Below are 18,502 nucleotides of genomic sequence, written 5' to 3'. Positions count from 1 at the left end.
AGATGAACTAATTCTACTTTATTGTAAGGCTACATTAACAGAATCTTGCAAGTCTGAAAATACAAATCTCCCACCCTCCCTAGTTATTGCTTGAGTGGTGAGGATGGGTCTTTCCCAAGTTTCTTCTTTAGACCATCACCCTCTCTTGGACCCCCTTTCCTTTTATCTGATTGTTCCCTAGGCAGCATCTCTTTCCTCTGTTCCCCAAGGTGGCCCTCACATTCCATCACAGTCATGGAGAGTCAGACGGCATATAAGTTTAGTAAATTACTACTGCTGCTGCTGCTGCTGCTGCTATTATTATTATTATTATTATTATTATTATTATTATTCCTTTTTAAAGAAAGAAATTAAACTGGACAATTCTCAGTCAAGACCTGATCTTTGGAAAGATAAGAAGTTCTTAAATGATTTTTTTTAGAAAGTCTCAAGTGGATATTATCCCAAATATTTCAGAATACTGTACAACTTTCTGGTGTTTCTATTGTTCCTTATGTTAAATCATGACTTAACAAATCAATCCCATTTCTCACTTTATGCATCTAATGAGGTGAGCTGTAGCTCACAACAGCTTATGCTTTTTTTTTCACGTGGATTTTTTAATCCATGGAAATTTTATAAACATTTTTACAACTAATCTATTCTTTTACCAGGCAAAAGTACACCAGGTGGAAGTTACTTTAAGTGCCTTTAAATTCGCAAACAGAGAGAATTGAATTGCTGGACATCCTTAGCTTAGGATACAAGCAGGTTTGAGGTGTACCAATTTCACAGGGGTGATCATCACACAGTCATTTATTTGGGAGCTCAGCACCCCACCCTTTGTGCAGAAAGAAATTGCAAAAGTTAGCTTTCAAAATCTGCAGTGCAGAACTACCTTTCATGTCTCAGCTTCTACTCTCTGGGATCAATCACTTGAATGTTTTTCCCCAGTCATTTCCCACAGTAGTAATTAATGGTATCGGCATAATCTAATAATGGATTACTTGGAAATGCAGATCGACCTGTGATGTTAGCCTGATGCTTTGACTTCCTGAGGAGCCAATGGGGTGAAGCTACCATCTGTGGGATTATGACTGAACACCACAAAAGCTTATGTTTTTTTAATAAAATCTGATAGTCAAAAAAGGTGCTACCAGACTCCTGATTTTTTTGCAGCATAGACTAATATGGCTTTCCTCCTACAATTTAGCACACCTGTATCTTTAATTTTTAAGGTTTTAAATGTGCAATGATCACTCTATCTCTTTATCTCCATGTTGCTATGTTCACCATTTCTGTTCCATGTAGTTTATTTTCTTTTTCAAATAAAGTATATCAAATCAATTATATACTTCCCAGAATAAACAAAAACAAATTATCTATTTTAGTTACATATAACTCTTGATACCACTCATTTAATGTAATTTATATTATATTATATAATGTATAATGCTTTATAATGAAATAAGGTTTGTGTAATGACAGGCAGTAGGCTAATTAAATTATTCTTAAAATAAAAGATTCATGTACAAATTTTCATGCATATTTTTGCAAAAACTTACAGAAATAAGTCACTCCTAATTATAATTTCATAAATGCATATAACCTTTTAAACTATAGATCAATTGAAAATGAAAAGGGCTGGGAGCCACGGGCATGCTATGCAAAGAGCTTATTCTCTTGAAATCTCTACTTCTCCAATCTCTCCGCTCTGTGAAAGGGGGGGAGGGGGGAGAAAAAAAGCAAGTAATTTCTGTAGGCAATCTCTTCTTTGCCTGATCCTTTCCCCCCTTGCAAAGCATAGAGATTGGAGAGGAAGGGATTGGAGAAAGGGAGTGGAGAGAGGTTGGAGAGGAAGGAATTACAAGAGAGTAAGCTGTTTGCTCTCCTACATATCAAAAGCAATATGATCATGATGGCAGCCTGGATCTGGGAGATGCGGGTGTACTACGCAAACAGCTTACAGTCCTCTCTTGAAATCTCTTCTTCTCCAATCTTCCCACTGGGGGGGGTGGGCAGGAAGGGGCAGGCAAAGGAGAGATTGCCTATAGAAATTGCTCGCTCCCCCCCAGGACAGAGAGGTTGGAAAGGAAGAGATTTCAAGAGAGAAGCTGTTTGCTGTCCTATACATGGATAGCAATGCAAGAGTCAGTCAGAGGAGAGATTATCTATAGAAATCACTTGCTCCCCTTTATATATACATACATACATACATAAAATTGCAGTCAGTAGTGCAAGAATAGGCTTATTGTAACAACAGTCCAAGTGAGATCCTAAATGCCTGCCATTTTGCCATTTTGCCCAACTCACTCTATTCCATTCAACTACAAATACCTACACATACTGTACAGTATGTATTTATGTATTATGTATTATTCTCCCAAATGACATACATTTCTGCCTCCACATAGTTTGATTTACCATATCTGGTACTTGAAAGGAGTATTAAGCAGAAAATGAGTTGTTTAGATCAGCCAATATACTTACTGGTGTTCAAATACAGTGGCAAATACTATATCTAAGAATCAAGTGAACTATGAAGCATACTGGGTTAAATAGTTAACTACTCTGGGTACATGTACAGCTGCCTAATGTGGGTAACAAGTAGATTCCCTTGAAGTTCCTTTGCTATTCATAATAGAATCAATGATACTGCTTAACATACAACTTTTATTGGGCATTATTTGAAGAACACATTTTGATTGCAAGCAGCAAGGTTTTTGTTTCTGTAGAGCCTCTGTTTCTTTAAAAGATAAAGGGCATGCAAGTACAACTTTCCCCATCATAGAAATTCCATGCTGGATTATCTTGTACTTGTTCTTTTTTTATCCTAATGGGTTCTGGAAAGTCGCATGAACTCTTCAGGAAAAAAGGAGAGACAAAGTACAGAGCTGCACACCAGTTTCTCATTGGTCACTGCTATTGTTTTAAGCCTTATTTGTAATATGCATAGCAGTAAGATTTAGCTGTGGTACAAATGGCATGGCTTTCTAGTCATCTGTGGAGAAAAACATGGGGACAGGGTTCAGTAATTGCAGCAGCAGCAGCAGCAGCAGCAGAAAGTTGCAATGATTGAAGTGTGCTCATTACCAGTTCATTGCTAACTAAGTGCGCCCCTATTCTTCATTCTCATGCCCCTCTTCCCCTGGTATTCACTGTAATATTTAAAGATTCCTACTATGATCACCAAGATAATCTTCCATCCAATATAGTCTTTTCTCCTTTCATTGTTTAGTTTATTGTGATTCTGCAACAGAGGCTCTGTTTGCCCAGGGGGGCTAAAAGCTGTGCTATCTATTCTTTTTACTGGTGCAGCCTGAGAATTTAACCTGGCTTTGGAGGTTATTGTCTTCTTCATTGCTTATTTATGCTGTATCCCTGATGTGAGAAACACTGCTACAAACTGTTAAGTAATTGGAAGTTGTAAAATCAGTATACTTGTTCTTCATATTCCCAAGTCAAGATGTAACACTCTATACTTATGCTCTGCACATACATGTCTTTCCTTCTCAGTAGGTTGATGGGGAGAAATGGAGAGTATCTTTCATTCTGTTCCACTAATCCCCCAAGAAATATGCTAGAAGGCATCACCCCACCACCACCACCATCACCTAGTGTGAGATTCTCTTTAGTTTCCCTGTCTTAGGGACTTCTCTTTGTTCTTATAGGCCCAGTTACAAAAACTGAGCTGAGTTTATGCAGGGTATCTGTGCCAGAGAGTTCTAACGTTTCTGAATAAAGCAGCATTATTCCTCCAAAATGGTCCCAGTTGTGTGCTGCTTTTAACATGATGGCCAAGTGATACGGCTGCATGGTGTGTGTCTTCTTAAATGAGATCTGTAAATAATATTTTGCTGGCGTGTTTCATACTTCCAGTGATGCACTTTGAATCAGCGTTAACTTCAAAAAGAATGATTTAATTTCTACAAACCTTTCTGAAAATTAAGTTGTTAGAGGTAAGACAACTCCCTGAATGGAAGTGGTTATACCACTGCTAGTGAGTTGCTGATACAAGCGTATCTTAAACTGTTACATTATTTCTCAGCAATGTTGGCTCTGCCACTTGACTCAGTCCAATATCTTACGCTTATTTATTAAATTCAATTCCTGCTGTGTTCAGCAGGACTTATTTTTATCTAATTGTACATTTAATTATAGCCCTCACTGAAATCCTATGCCATCAACAGCATAACCTGAGTGTGGGCTTTGTGAATGTGTCACTTCTATGCAGGGATGTATAATATTAAAATATTTTATAAAACTGGAGGACATACTACAGTCAGATTAGGCAATAATGAGATTGTAGTCCTAGTAATAGAGAAATCATGACTTTATTATTTTACAAGCAATTCAATAAATGTAAGGGACAGTTTTAGCACAGGCATTATTTTATAAATGCAGAAACTCACAATAACATATCTTGCAGACAGATACACACGTCATAATATTTGGATGGGGAGCCATTCAGAAAATCAGGTCCCTGGACTAGACTGGGAGATTTAAAAAAAACAAACTGGAAAACCACTTCTGTATGCCAAGAAAACTGCATGAATAGATTCATGTAGTTTACCTGGAATCAAGCTCAAATCAGAGGCTTTTTTTCCATTAAAAAAAAGAAAGACTAAGAGGTGAAAAACTTTATCTGCCAGCAGAGGGCATATTCAACACACTTGATAATATTGTTAGTTAAAATAGTACTGTAACCCTAGAAATAAAAAAATCCCTGACATTTAACTATGAAAAGTTTTATTGAATGATGGCCAGCTCTGACAATGTTATTTAACTTTTCCCATTACAAACCAGAATTAATCTTCCAAGATCCCCTCCTATGCCTGAAGTTATACAAGCGCCTCAGATGCATAAGTGTTGCTTTCTACCCAGCTAGGTAACTTAGCTGTTTAACAGCCCCCAAATTCAGAAGATTTTTGATCAGATGCAACACACACACACCCTGCTGTTACTGGAAGGGAGATATTGGAACATCCCATTCAAGTGGAAATTGGTTCCCTGTGGTGGAAGAGCAACTGAAATGCTGTATCATGTTGTATTGTGCTGCTCATTTTATGCTGATGCTCAGCAGGAGTTATCTCCATTTTTAGTCAAGCACCTTGGTCATCCTGATTCCTTTTACCTCCAGCTGTTACCATCAGATCAATTTGACTATATTTGGTTGAATGTTGCTAACTATTGCTCCATTGTCTGCATGATATGCCTATGCTGCAATCTTTCTTTATGTAGCTCTTGGATAGTTCTTACCTGGTTTTATCATCTATTTTAATTGCAGCTGTTTATCTATTGGCTGGCTGTGCTTTAAGTTTATAGGCATTTTTACTGATTTTTATTAACTTGTTTGTATTCAAGAACTTGTATTTCTATTTGGAATTTATTTATGCTGATCATAATAAGCCATTCATTTATTCTGGTGTTGCTTCTAGTGTATTACATATTTGTAACACGCCATATTTTCAGCTTACATGAACAATCATCAAAATATGGGTATGAAGCTTAAGGTGACACACTGTTACAATACTAACTTGAATGATTTTGTATTTTGTCTTTCAAGTACTACACAGAAATCTCCTGCGTCTCTTTTCATTTATGTCCTTCTGTTGTAAACAGCCTCATCATTTGCTTTAGTTTTACTTATCTCCATTGTATATTTTTTCTGATCAATCCCCAAAATGTTATGTAGCTTTTTAGTTTCAGTTGACTGTAATATCACAAACCATTAAAGTTTTATTTCATGGAGATTAGATCTTTTATGAACAGTTAGGTGGTAGATTCTTGCTGGCTAAAATAGAATCACACCCCTCTGCTCTATGGTGAAAAAAAAAGTTTCCATATAAACGGACAACAAATACAAAAGGCATGGAATAATTCTAGCCTGATATGCTAATAGTAGAAGTTCTGGTAGATATTCAGGATACTGTCAACTTATTCTGTTTCACATATTAACAATAGACCAGCAATAACTGCAATTCTAAATATATAAATTATTCCCCCTCCCTTAAAAAAAATATAGATGCCCTCAGCTCCATACAGTTTCTAACCAGTGTTATGGTAATAGTTTGCCACTGCCTTTGTCCAGGTTGTTTTTTAAATTTACTGGACCAGCTAATAACCATGGAATTCCCAAACAATTTCCCCACCCAAGTAGATTGATTATGCTTAGCATCTAGTCAAGGCTGGCTACATGCTGCCACCTGCTGAAGCATCTAGATTAACATGATGTTCCAAGGACCTATTTGGGTTTTCTAAGCAGATTTTACTTTTTCCTTAAACCAGCATTGGTGACATTATAATTCATGGCATGGAGAGTTAGTTTTACCTGCCCAAATCAACATGGGCTTGTTGTTCTCTGAATCTTGGCCAACACATCTTTGCACCATCAAAGGCTGGATATCTAATTCTAATACTTTTATATTTTGGGTTAGTATGTTAGGCTTTGAATGTGTATATACAAAATGATACCAGGTTGTGAAACTAGAATAAGGAATCTAGATAGTTCTTCCAGACACATGATCTTTATTTTCTATCAGCACTAAATTATCTATTGGTACTAAAAATGTTTTACCCTTGAACTGATGGGTAAAACCCTTTGACTAACAACTCAAGCAACATTCTTTTCTTTCTATTTCTATAAAAAAACCTATGTCAGAAATTATTTTCTAAGCCAAATTTACCTGATAAGACAGACACGTAGGATTTATATCTGTCCCTATATGTACCTTCTGGTTTTAAATATTCTTTTTAACAATTCTTTTAATGCAAATAAATAGAAAGAATTATATAAGCCTTTTAAAATACAAGTTCAACACTCTTTCCAATTTGGGTAAATTTTGTTCCTTCAATATTAGTTCTTCTATTGCTCCAGAATAATCAGAATTATTTGATGGAAGGTAAGGGTGGTCATTCCAGGTATGGGATGTCAATCGTGAAATAATAGCTGTTTGCACACATTTACAGCAGCTATATAGAACTTTTCTACATTATGGGTGATAAAACTTTTCTTATCTGATAAGAGGAAATTGACAAGAAGTTCCTTAGAATAACTTGGTGCATGTAGAAAGAGATATTCAAAGGTTGGTACAATAGCATTTCTTAAAAAAGCAGAAACCACCATACACAATACATTCATATGCTACTTGAGGCAAAATTAAGTTAACTCAGATTGAGACTTTGATGTTAGCTCTTTCTCTAGTTCCAGAAATAAAAAATTTCATAAATACCATAAATAGATTGATATATCAGTTTTGCTGACTGATACCTGGCAAAAGCATTTTTGGTTGGTGTTTGCGTTAATACAGCTACCTTTCTTGTAATAGTCAGATGAAATACTATTACGCTTTAAAGGTTATAAAAATTGTCAAAATAATTTCTTCTACACTAGATGGTGCTATATTACTTTCAAGAAAATAAATCTCAATCTAAGAGGAAATTGTATAATGTTGATTTCATATTTGAAAATTTACATTAGGATGTTAAGCCATTACAAATGGTGCAAAGGCAATACAATAAATGAAAATAATGCACTATAAAAAGATAATTAATTTTGGCAGATATTCCTTTTGTAGAAAGTGAAATATAAACCACTTCCAGAATGGCTACTCATCATTATTTCCAAACCAGAGTGTACAGCCTTTCTAAGCAAACAGTTTTCACTGTCAATCATTTATCATTTCTAATTTATAGCTAAGAAAAAAAATCTTTTTATATCTGCCTAATAAAATGAAGGTTACTGGCATATTTTTAGAAAATATATATATATAAACATTTTCATATTTCAGGGTATCTGCCAACTCCAAACCAGATTTTTATTTTGCCACCATTAACACATTTATTTACATTTAGAACCATCCAGCCGAAGTTAGAACTGATTCTCATTAATACAGGACACAATTATACTGCTAAAGCTATGCTAGCTGTGGGGTTATACTAGGAAGCCAGAAGGACATCAAATATACTACCACAAAGAGGACATTGACAGAACATCTCAGATAAGTCTGTAGCTATTCTAGCTATGAAGATGTACTGTCCTAATAGCCAGGAACCACGCTGAGACAAGCAACAGGTCTCTAGTGTTTTATTGCTGCTACATAACAGGAAAATCCTAACAAACTGAAGAAGCGTGGGAAAAACTCAGACATATAAACCCCAAAGGTTAAGGCGGGCCCGATCTGTGTCTCTTGGAATGGCTACCTAATTCCTCAGTGCTACGCATGCGCTTTACAGTCTGGATGGGAGCCCCCTGCTCGCCATCCTTACTCATGACATGTACAGAGGAAAACATGCAAAAAAGGATAGGGGCAGCAACCACATTCATTTCAGTCACACCGCTCTTGAAAACACTTTGTTGCATTGATACCCTGCCTTCTTTCTAGAAACTGATGGCAAAAAAGGCATGATTGCCTGCCCCTATACAGTAGGCAAGGTTAACAGACAGAAACCAGCCTAAATTGCCTAATGAGCATCAGGCCTTCACTGGGATTTGAATTCTCATATCTCCCCAACTTCAATTTAGCACACCAACCTCAGTACGATACTGGTACTGCATTTATCATCTTGTCAATAAAGAATAGCTGCCAAGATGCATACCGCTCCTCTTCACAATGAACATTTGAAGCAGCAAATGTTCTGCCTCTTTCATTATTGGGGGCAGGGGTACATTAATGTCCCTCAATTCCACTTTTTTTATACCTTTCCATCCACTGCAGGATGAAGGTGTGATAAATATTTTGCTTGTGCAGAAGTTGGAGCCAGATGTTTCTGTGCGTGAATTTTACTCCTTCAAAAGAGAGTGCCACAAGTTTCTCTTAGCTGTACTTATGGCTGTTCCCAGGTTTTAATATCTCTTCTCCATTAGGAACATGCTACCATAGTCTGCATGGTCTGGTTCCTTCTCTATCCAAACTGTACATTACTATCATTTATCAGTGTGACATCGGGTTGATGAGTTTATCACCCTGTTTTCATGAATGTGAAAGGTATTCTTACTTTCCATTATTTTCTACTTGTGTGCTTTGCATCCTCACCTGAGCTAAGCAAATACTGGATATGGAAGCAATTCCATTAATTAATGGTCTTCAGTCCTGGAACAATTCAAATATTCTACTGATCAGTAAAGTACTTGCATAACAATTCCATTAAAATAAAACAGAATGCAAGAAGGCTTAGTTTGGCTGTACTGTTCCCATTCATAAGTAAACTGCAGTTAACATATAGCCATAAAAATGTATATGCAAAAAGTTAAATACCATTGTGTCCCATATAAAATTAAGGAGATGTATTTCAATCCCTTTTCTCTATTTCCCCAAATAAAGAATAAGTGAAAAGATTAGTGGATTAATTAGTCAGTATTCCTGCTGCAACCCATTTTATTTTGTTTTTGTTAGTCTATTAAAGCAGAATTAACAAACAAGAATATGTATTTCAGCACCCTCTAGGTTGTGGACACAAATGTAGTAAAAAAAAAAGAATCAAAATCACATCCTATAATAAATGAATGTATACAATTGGAATATTTAGCCATGAGAAGAGAAGACCAAGAAGAAAAGGTAGCTCTCTTCAAACATCTGAAAGGATATTCCACGGAAGAAGGTCCAGACCTGTTCTCTATCATTCCAGCAGGCAAGACTCAAGAGTAAAGTTACAGAAAGGAAAATTCCAGTTGAACATTACAAAAATTCTTAACAGCCAAAGCAGTTCATCAACAGAAGTAATTACTCAGAATGATGATAACCTCTCCTCTGCTGGGTGTCATCAGAGATTAGACAATAATCTGTTTGGGATGCTTTAATTTGGGTTCCTGCTCTGAGGGTTGGACCTGATGGCTTAAACAGTATAGCATTCTATGGCTGCAATGTCGCCCAATCAGTGAGAGCATCTGAATGAGAAACAGCATAATAAACCCACTGAGTTCAACTTAAAAAATGCTTTAGAGTTTTGCTACGTTGAGCCTACCTGCTGCTAAAAGCATATACAAAACTGAGACTATTTGACTTCCAGTGATAAATGTCACCTTTTCTAGTACAGAAAGAAATATCACACAGCTAGAAGACTTTTGGCTTCTAATATATTTGAGGCTTATGTCTGATTTGCTAAGAAAACAACACTTTTTGTCATCAGCATGTGAGTGATCAGTTTTCTCTTACATTTTACTACATATAGTAAAAGTGATTTATTCATTTTTTAAAGCAAAGTTAAACACTGTTTTCGCTATGGATATCAGTTAAGAGCTGTTCAACCACCGCTGCTATAAATGTTGCAGGGCAGTAGCAGAGGGTGAATTGAAACCCACTTTTTGGAATTAAGTGTCTGATTTCAAAATACAGAAAACAAACCTCACACTATGGTAATCTATATTTGTGTTGCTTGGGCTCTTTGCCTGCCTGTCTGGCCCCAAGTCATCAATTATGAATAGCTCTGTACAGCTGTAGCAGTACCAAGTGTCATGGGTTCGTCGGGGATTTCTGAAAAAGAACAAAAAAAAAACAAAAAACCCACAGCTTTGCCATTTGATTGTGTCTTCCCTAGTAAAAAAAAAAAAATCCTGGCATGTAAAAAAACACGTCTCAGTAACACTGGATTGTTTTTAAAAAGGGATAAGGTTTCAAAGACTTTAATTGTTCTTTTGTTAAGGAAGACATAAGAAAAACAAAGAAGACAAACTTGTTACAATTTTGTGACTCTGCAAAGAATACACAATAATCTTCTTTTGCATTATGGTATTTTTTAAAATTTAAAACTATTTGCTTTAAGGAAGTTAGATGTAAACATAACCAGACCATTCTGAGGAAAGAGAGGGAATATTTCCACAGATCATATATAATTTATAAAGAGACATAAAATATCATGAGAAGACGAAGATGAGAGTCAGTCTGGAGTCGGGTGGCGCCAAAATCAACTTATATAAATAAATATCCAAAAAAGCTACTTATTATAGCCTTTTAAATGAGATATTTATTTTTAAAAACTGCTTAACAAGTGCCAAAGAATTAAACTGCAAAAACATTAAGATGTCATCTAGCCACTGCCAACACATAACACTTAAATGATTGTGTCTTTCTTCCAATGTCCTACCCATTATCCTAAATATATTTCCACAGCCATCACAACTGTGACATTACAAGAGATATTATCTCATATTTTATAAACAGAATGCATCAGCTGGTACCTTACAAATTTATATCCTATACCTTCTGAGAATAGCTAGATAAACTACATTTATATAGCATTCAGTCACTCCAAGCTTATTGAAATCTGGTATATGCCCATACTTCAGTTGTTTTTTAATTTAAATAAACTTCAAGAGATGTTGCACACTACATTTCCATAGTATTTCTATTTTTATAGAACTATTACAGAATTATTTTACACTTGTATTATTTTCCAGTGAGAGTTCATATAGAACTATCTGACAAATTTTCAGAAAGCTTGCAGTTTGAACATTTACAAGTATACTTGAAAAACTGAATGGAATTCAGGACTTCAGGCAATTATATTGCTATGATATTCCACTGATAGCACTGAGAACATATGTGGACAGCATCATACATAAAATGTATTTTAAACATACTTTTAAAATGTTTTTATCCTCAGTACAGGAAAAGAAGACAATCAAATATAGGTATTTCTATCAGAAACTCTTTTTAAAAAGATGCATGACCAATTCTGCATTTAGTGGTCAATCTGAATTACAGTTCAGGAGATTCCAACCTGAGGAGTTACAAAAGGTACATAGCTTACAGATCCCCATTTCACTGGCAAACCTGGGAACAGAAAAGCAAGAAGAAAGACTGATTTACTGTGCAACATTAATGGGAGCAATGCCCAATAAAACAAAATGCTTGTTCATGCATTTTCAACTCCCAGGAAAGGCTCTGTAGGGAAGCAGGAGACCACAGCGAAGGGAAAGCTTGCAGCACAAGTAGGTTTCAACATATGTAACTCTGTATAAAATCACCTAGATCCATGCAGCCCTTCCCAATCTAGTGCTCAGAGATATGCTAGATTACAACTGACATCATTCTCAGACAGCATGAAGTATGCCCATGATGGGAGCTGTAGCACAACACAACGGTACCAGATAGGAGAATAATACAAGATACCAGACAGGAGAGTAAGCCAGGCTTATTTTTACTTAGAAATTGTGGGACTAAATTTATTTCACATTTTCTTTCTTTTCAAGGGAAATGGTTCTTAAAGTCTCATATTCATTGACCATCCCCAATATGAGAAATTTAATATTTATGAGAAATTTAAGATTGTCCATAAACTATTCTAAGTGAATATCTGTAAGTCAATAAACTTCCTTTTTATTTTATTGCTGCAAAACCAGGAGCTAGCATATTTTGTAATATTTCTTCAGGAAAGCAGCAGCTACACCACTTCTAATAATTATCTAAGACCTAAAATTCACCGCTGTGATAGGATCCATATTGGCCTCTGTGTCTTGGGTGAAACATATGTTTGGAGTCTAAGGATCCTTTTTCATGTTATATTAAATTAAGCAGCACACAACTAAGCATCTCTCTTTATTTTTACTTAAGAATGAAAAGTTGTTGGCTGAATTGGAACCACCTGAACACAGAAAGGTAATGGTTAAAATGTAATTCTAGACATTTTTGAAATCTACCCCTCTGCTGAAATGGAAAAAAAGCTGATATTGTCTGTCTGTCTGTCTACTATACCAGGGATTGAAGAGGATTTCAGCAAGAAACTCAGGAAACGTTTTAAATCTCTTCCTAATGTGCAGTGGCACACACCAGTATTGCATATACTTTCTTGAGGGTTAAAGCAGAACACTCAATTTGGGGAGTGTTGGGTTCGATGGGACGAGAGAGGTCGCATGGGCATGATCCTGTCCAAGGCCTCAGCCGCCTCCCTATTCCAGGCAGCAGCAAAGGCCTCCACTGGACCATGCTGCAGATCCTCAGGTATAACCCCCAGCTCCCTCTGAAACCCTGCCGGGTCCATTAGTCGCCGGGGACAGACCAGTCGAATGGGTCCTGCCTCCCTGCGGAGGGGGGCGGCATAGGATAATCTCAAGGCCACCAGAGTGTGATCTGACCATGACAAAGGGGACAGATGTAACTCTCCCCTCAGATCACATTGCCACTGCTCTGACAAGAAAACCAAGTCCGGTGTGAGGCCACTGTCTTGAGTCAGGTCCTGAATAATCTGGGACAGGCCCACGGCAGCCATGGTAGACATAAACTCATGAGCCGCCTCTGAGGCACGCCCCAGGGACGGCAGGTTGAAGTCCCCCAAAATCATAATCCTGGGGAACTCCACTGCCAACCCTGAGATGGCTTCCAGCGCTCAGGCAGGGAGGTTGCTATGTAGCAGGAAGGCTGGTACAGGAGCAACACTCCCAACTGTTCTTGGGATCCCAACTAGAAGAACAGGATCTCACAACTGGCCACTTGTGGAGCAGCGACCCTGAAGGCTACCAGAGACTCCTGGATGACAATAGCCACCCCTCCTCCCCCGCCCTGGGGTCTCCCCTGCCCTGGGGTCAATTATGGACATAACTTGATACATCCATGATACACCTTAGCTCTGCAAGCTGCACTGGTTCCCAATATGCTTCTTGGTGCAATTCACTGGTAGGGTGGTCACCAATAAAATCCTTCATGGGATGGGGCTGGGTTATTTGAGGGACCATTTCTCTCCAATGGTCTCTACCCATCTCATCAGGTCCAGCACATGTGGCATGCTATGGTCCCATCAATCTGCCATCTTTTAGGACCCAGGAAGTGTGCCTTTCTGTCACAGTGCCTGCCCTTTGGAACACCATACCACCTGAGGTTAGATTGGCCCTGACCCTCTGGCTTTCTGGAACTGGCTATTTTCCCAGGCATGGGGGTTGGGAGATTAGGTGAGCCCATGTCGTATTGATCGATTGGTTTTCTTTAAGGATAAGAATTGGATTGAAGGATTTTTGCATTTGGTTTCACCTTCAGATTCTACTGATTCCTTAGAGGTTGAGGATAAAGCCACATAAGCAAAAGGATATGGTATGAACTGAATGTGGAGTGATCAAATCAAAGCAAATTGTGATCAATCCTGAATCCTGATTTACTTTACCACTGTGGAGCTGCTAAAATCAGTTTTAATATTGGTGTAATAATTAGCAAAAGAATACTGGAGATTAGTTAAGCAATAAACATAATGTCTTCAACAGAGAATTAACTCACCACATCCATTCAATCCATTATCAATCACATCACTTTGGACATCAGAAATGACTCTGAGAAGACAGCAGGAATTGGGTAACACTCCTCAGTACATTTGATAGAATAAAAAGCAGACACACATTCTCATTTGGTTTTAAATGGAACATAGTTTTATCATGTCCTGTTTCATGTTAGAGCAGCTGCTTTTGTTTCTCTCACTTCTTTCCTTTTCTTCCATAACTATTTTCCCCCAAGATTCATTACAAATAATGGTCTGTCCCACATTCAGAACATGTCATCATTCTTCTATCTTCCATTAATTTTCTCAGTCTTTCATCATAAACAATAAAATCATAGTTTCAATGTATATTTATTCTTGTGCTTGTGAATAGACTTCAGCTTAATTCAGAATAATATTCAAAATAATTAGGACTTTTGTTAACAACACTGTTACCACTCTTATTCATTCTTAGGTCTCCAAAAAGCCCAATCATTTTTTCTGTGGTCTCATTGCCTGTAGAATTCATAGAGTCAGCTGTGTAGTACTAGTGTTTTGATACTGTGAGTTTCGATAATTTCATTAATTTTCTGAATTGTGTATTTTTGGATCTGACAGGGTGGGCATGCTCCAGATCCCATCTATTAAACCATGCCATATGGCAAGACCCAAATGGAACTGTTCAATAGATGCCATCTCTGTTGCAGTGCCTGCCCTCTGGAACATCATGTGTCCTGAGATTTATTGGTTCCAGCGCTGCTAGCATTCTGTCAAAACTTTGAAGAGATGGATGTTCTCTTAGTCATCAGGTCTGGAGGCTAGGTGAACTCCCCAATGTGATTCTGTTTTTTATGGTTTGAGTTGTGTTTGTCTTTAGGTGCTATTATTCTATTATTATTTTTCATTGTTTCATATTGGGTTTTTAATCTTATATTAGCCACCCAGAGTCACCAAAGCATGATGGGCAGCAGTATACACCAATTAAGTAAACTCACTCACTCATCTAAAGACTATCAAGCTATTTTCATTCCCTTCCTCTTCTCATAGTTTCAAGACATGCAAGATAATTTAATACATTCATTTCATTAGTGTATAACCTTCACCATTTGCTCCTCCTTATCTTACATTTCAACTCACATTCTTTCATATGCCATGATCATCACCAGATATAGATATTGACCTCTACCATACATCAGGACTTCAGTCAATCAAGACTTTCACAATGTTTTTGTAAGATAAAGAAACTTTAGACACTAGGTTACTAGCCTGGGTTACATCCCTGCCACATGCAGCATTTCAGGTTTGGTAAACGTCCCAGAAGCAAAAGCAAAGCCTAATTTTCTCCATATAACATACTGTATGATCTCTAATCAAGGGACTAACTTGCAAGCCAATCTATTATTGTCCATAACCCACTAATTTGTGGTGAATGCAATGTACAACACACATTCAGAATGACAGTCGAGGCTCAGCTCAAGTATTCCCTGGTACTCTTAAACTATCTTCATTCCCGATCTTTCCCTGAGCCACATACAGTACTCTGTCTTTGCCCAAATGATTGAAATTTGTTGAGTCAGACACCAATGTGTCCTGAAGTGCCCTTTATCTGATGCTAAACAGTAACAGTAGGACATTGCAAACAAAATGAGAATGTAAGAAAGAAAAAAAAATGAGATTAATTTTTTGGGCATATATTTTGCAATTTAGACTCAGTTTTATGATGGATACTACAAACTGAATCTATTAGTCACTGATAGATATAAAACTACACCTAATATTCTGAAACAAAGGAACAGTAACACTACAGCTTCCATTAATTTCAATGAAACCATTAATGGGAATTTATTTATTTATTGAATTTATACAGCCACCCATCTCAACCGCATTACTCTGGGCGGCTTACAACAATTTTAAAAACATAAAGAACAAAACAATCACACCAATAAAAAACTTATAAAGCCAATTACAAATTAACAAAATCCACAGCCAGGGTCTAAAAACAACCCACACTCAACAGAACCACTGTATGGGCTCCACTAAACATCCAAATCCCCACACTTGGTGGCACAGCCACATCTTTAAGACCTTGTGGAAGGCCAACAGGGTCGGGGCCAATCCAACCTCCACAGGGCATGGGCACCATGACAGAAAAGACTCTCCTCCTGGGCCCCACCAGATTATATTCTCTAGTGCAGTGTTTCTTGAACTTTTTTCTCTCAGGAAACCCTTCTCACTTTTAAAAATTATGTAGGATGCCAAAAAAGCATTTGTTTTTATATGTTGTATTCCTCAATATCTACCATATTAAAAATTAAAATTGACACCAGGCAAAAGGTCAGTGAGAGGAATTAGAGAAGGCAGCTGGGTGAACAAATGCTTGCTGGCGCTTGCTGGGAACTGTGGCTTGTTGGGGCTTCCCAGATGCTATGGCTTGGTGCAGCGCTTACTGGCACTTGCTGCAGCTTCCTGGGCGCTGTGGCTTCCTGGGCTTCCTGGGCACTGCAGCTTGGCACTACGCTGCTGGGGTGAGCTGGTGTGGCTGTGGCTTCCAGGGGCAGCTGTGGCTTTGCATTGCGCTGTGGCTCAGGGGCTTCTTGCAGCCCCAGAGCCGCAGCGCACCAAGGAGCCCCTGAGCCGCAGCGTGGCAGGCAGCCCCAGAGTCACGGGGTTTTGGGGCTGCTTGCCACTCCTCAAGGCAAGGTGCAGGCAGTCAAAAGGGCAGAGATGGGGGGGAGATAGGTGGGTGGGGGAGTCAAAGTCCCCCAGCTGTCATAAGTGTGGGCAGGCTGCATGTGACTGTGGGGGTGCTGCAACAGTCATAAGTCCATTTTTTCAGCACCATCATAATTTCGAACAGTGGCTGAAGGAATGGTTGTAAGCTGAGAACTACCTGTGATGGAATAGGGAAAAATAAGGAAGCCCAAACATAAACCTATAGAAATAACAGCCACAGTTTAATAGTCATATTTCTAACTGGTCTGACATAAACAATGACATAGTTATTAACCTGCCCACCCTGAAAGTAGCAGCTCTTATAATCAACCTAGATAAACATAGGAAGGAGGAAGACAATGCCATCCCTATGCCCCTGGCAATGTAGCAAAATCTCATTCTAATATCTGGGCTATTTCAAATTCCCCATACCAAAAAAAAATCATGTTCCTATTTGAAGTAAATGCATTCTGCAGCAACAAACAAGAAACATGGCTAATAACCAGAAGGAAAAGATAGACTCAACTCTGGATATAAGCTAAATTAAAATAAACTCTGGTACCCCAAAGAATAATTCCTTTCCAGTCCTGAAATCAGCAACAAATTAACAGAGCTTAAATCTCAGATACAAGAAGCAATGTATTAAACTTTTTATTTATATAAATAACTCAAGAAATCTTTAGCTTTTATTTGCGGCCATCAGAATTACCAAGAAAAATTGAGCATCTTTTCTAAGGAAAACACTGCCCCTTTCTTTAATAAAACACATATTTTCATTCATTTTCAGTGTCATCTTTCTTATAATATAGTTAACATTAGATATACAATTAAGCTTTGAAAACTGTATTTTCGGTTTTCAAGGCAATTGCTTTTTTTCTAGTATACTAAAAAAACTCACCTCACCCCCAAAAGCTTAAAAGCTATACCCCATCTGTGGAATTCCCCTATAACAATCTCCCAAAGCCAATACTATGATGTGTGTATCTTGAGCCACACTTTCAGTATACTCCGTTTAAGACCTTTTTCCAGTTGAAATATTTGAGCCCAAGCTCTGAACTGCATTTAAAAGGTGCCATTTAAGAAGGTAAGTGATCAATATTTCAGATAAGTCTTGACTCCTTTCTTTCCTTGCCCAATAAGGTGAGCATTGCCAATGTTCATTCCAATGTTCGTATGCCATTCTCATTAATGACATTTCATTAAATTTCATTCACTATATTTCAGGTTTTGACAAGAAAAAAAAAAACCCTGAGAATTATGAAAACCAGAAAGAAAGGAAAGAGTGAAGGGGGTTTATTTTTTGAAATGATTTCAACAGCCTATGGTCCAACAAACAGCTGATTTAACAAATGAGTTCTCAATCAATGAAGCACTGAGGCACGTAAGAAAGGCAAGTCAAAACCCATTACATTCAAGAGCATTCCTTAAATTCTGCTTCAGCACACTGACCCTGTTGCTCAATACTAAAGATTTTACAAGTCTGTTCCTTTTTTTCCCAGAAACATTCCAAAGAGCTTTTGTTTTGGCGTTCACTCAGTTGCACCTCACAATTAACACTGCCAGACTCCTCTCTAATCAATTATTCATAGAGATTACTAGCATATCTTTTGAGCACCTTAACTTCACATCAGAA

The 18,502-nt window shown here is 37.6% G+C and overlaps 1 protein-coding gene across 3 annotated transcripts in view; it reads right to left on the bottom strand.

Annotated features, from left to right (window-relative positions):
- Nucleotides 1-18,502, bottom strand: part of SLC10A7 (solute carrier family 10 member 7) — a 146,692-nt gene that overhangs the window by 54,803 nt on the left and 73,387 nt on the right. Inside the window, exons 6-7 of one of the 3 annotated variants that reach the window (XM_063309732.1) lie at nucleotides 14,181-14,233; nucleotides 11,306-11,750 (exon numbers count right to left, since the gene is read on the bottom strand). The exons of the other annotated variants lie outside the window; for them this stretch is intronic. Coding sequence (XP_063165802.1) covers nucleotides 14,222-14,233 — 12 coding nt within the window. The 3' untranslated portion in view covers nucleotides 11,306-11,750; nucleotides 14,181-14,221. Of the gene's footprint in view, nucleotides 1-11,305; nucleotides 11,751-14,180; nucleotides 14,234-18,502 lie in introns of those variants that run through there. 3 annotated transcript variants of the gene reach the window in all.

The sequence above is a fragment of the Candoia aspera genome, chromosome 8, assembly GCF_035149785.1.
Source record: "Candoia aspera isolate rCanAsp1 chromosome 8, rCanAsp1.hap2, whole genome shotgun sequence".
In the NCBI taxonomy this organism is placed as follows: domain Eukaryota; kingdom Metazoa; phylum Chordata; class Lepidosauria; order Squamata; family Boidae; genus Candoia; species Candoia aspera.
This window is presented reverse-complemented; position numbering and strand designations above follow the sequence as displayed.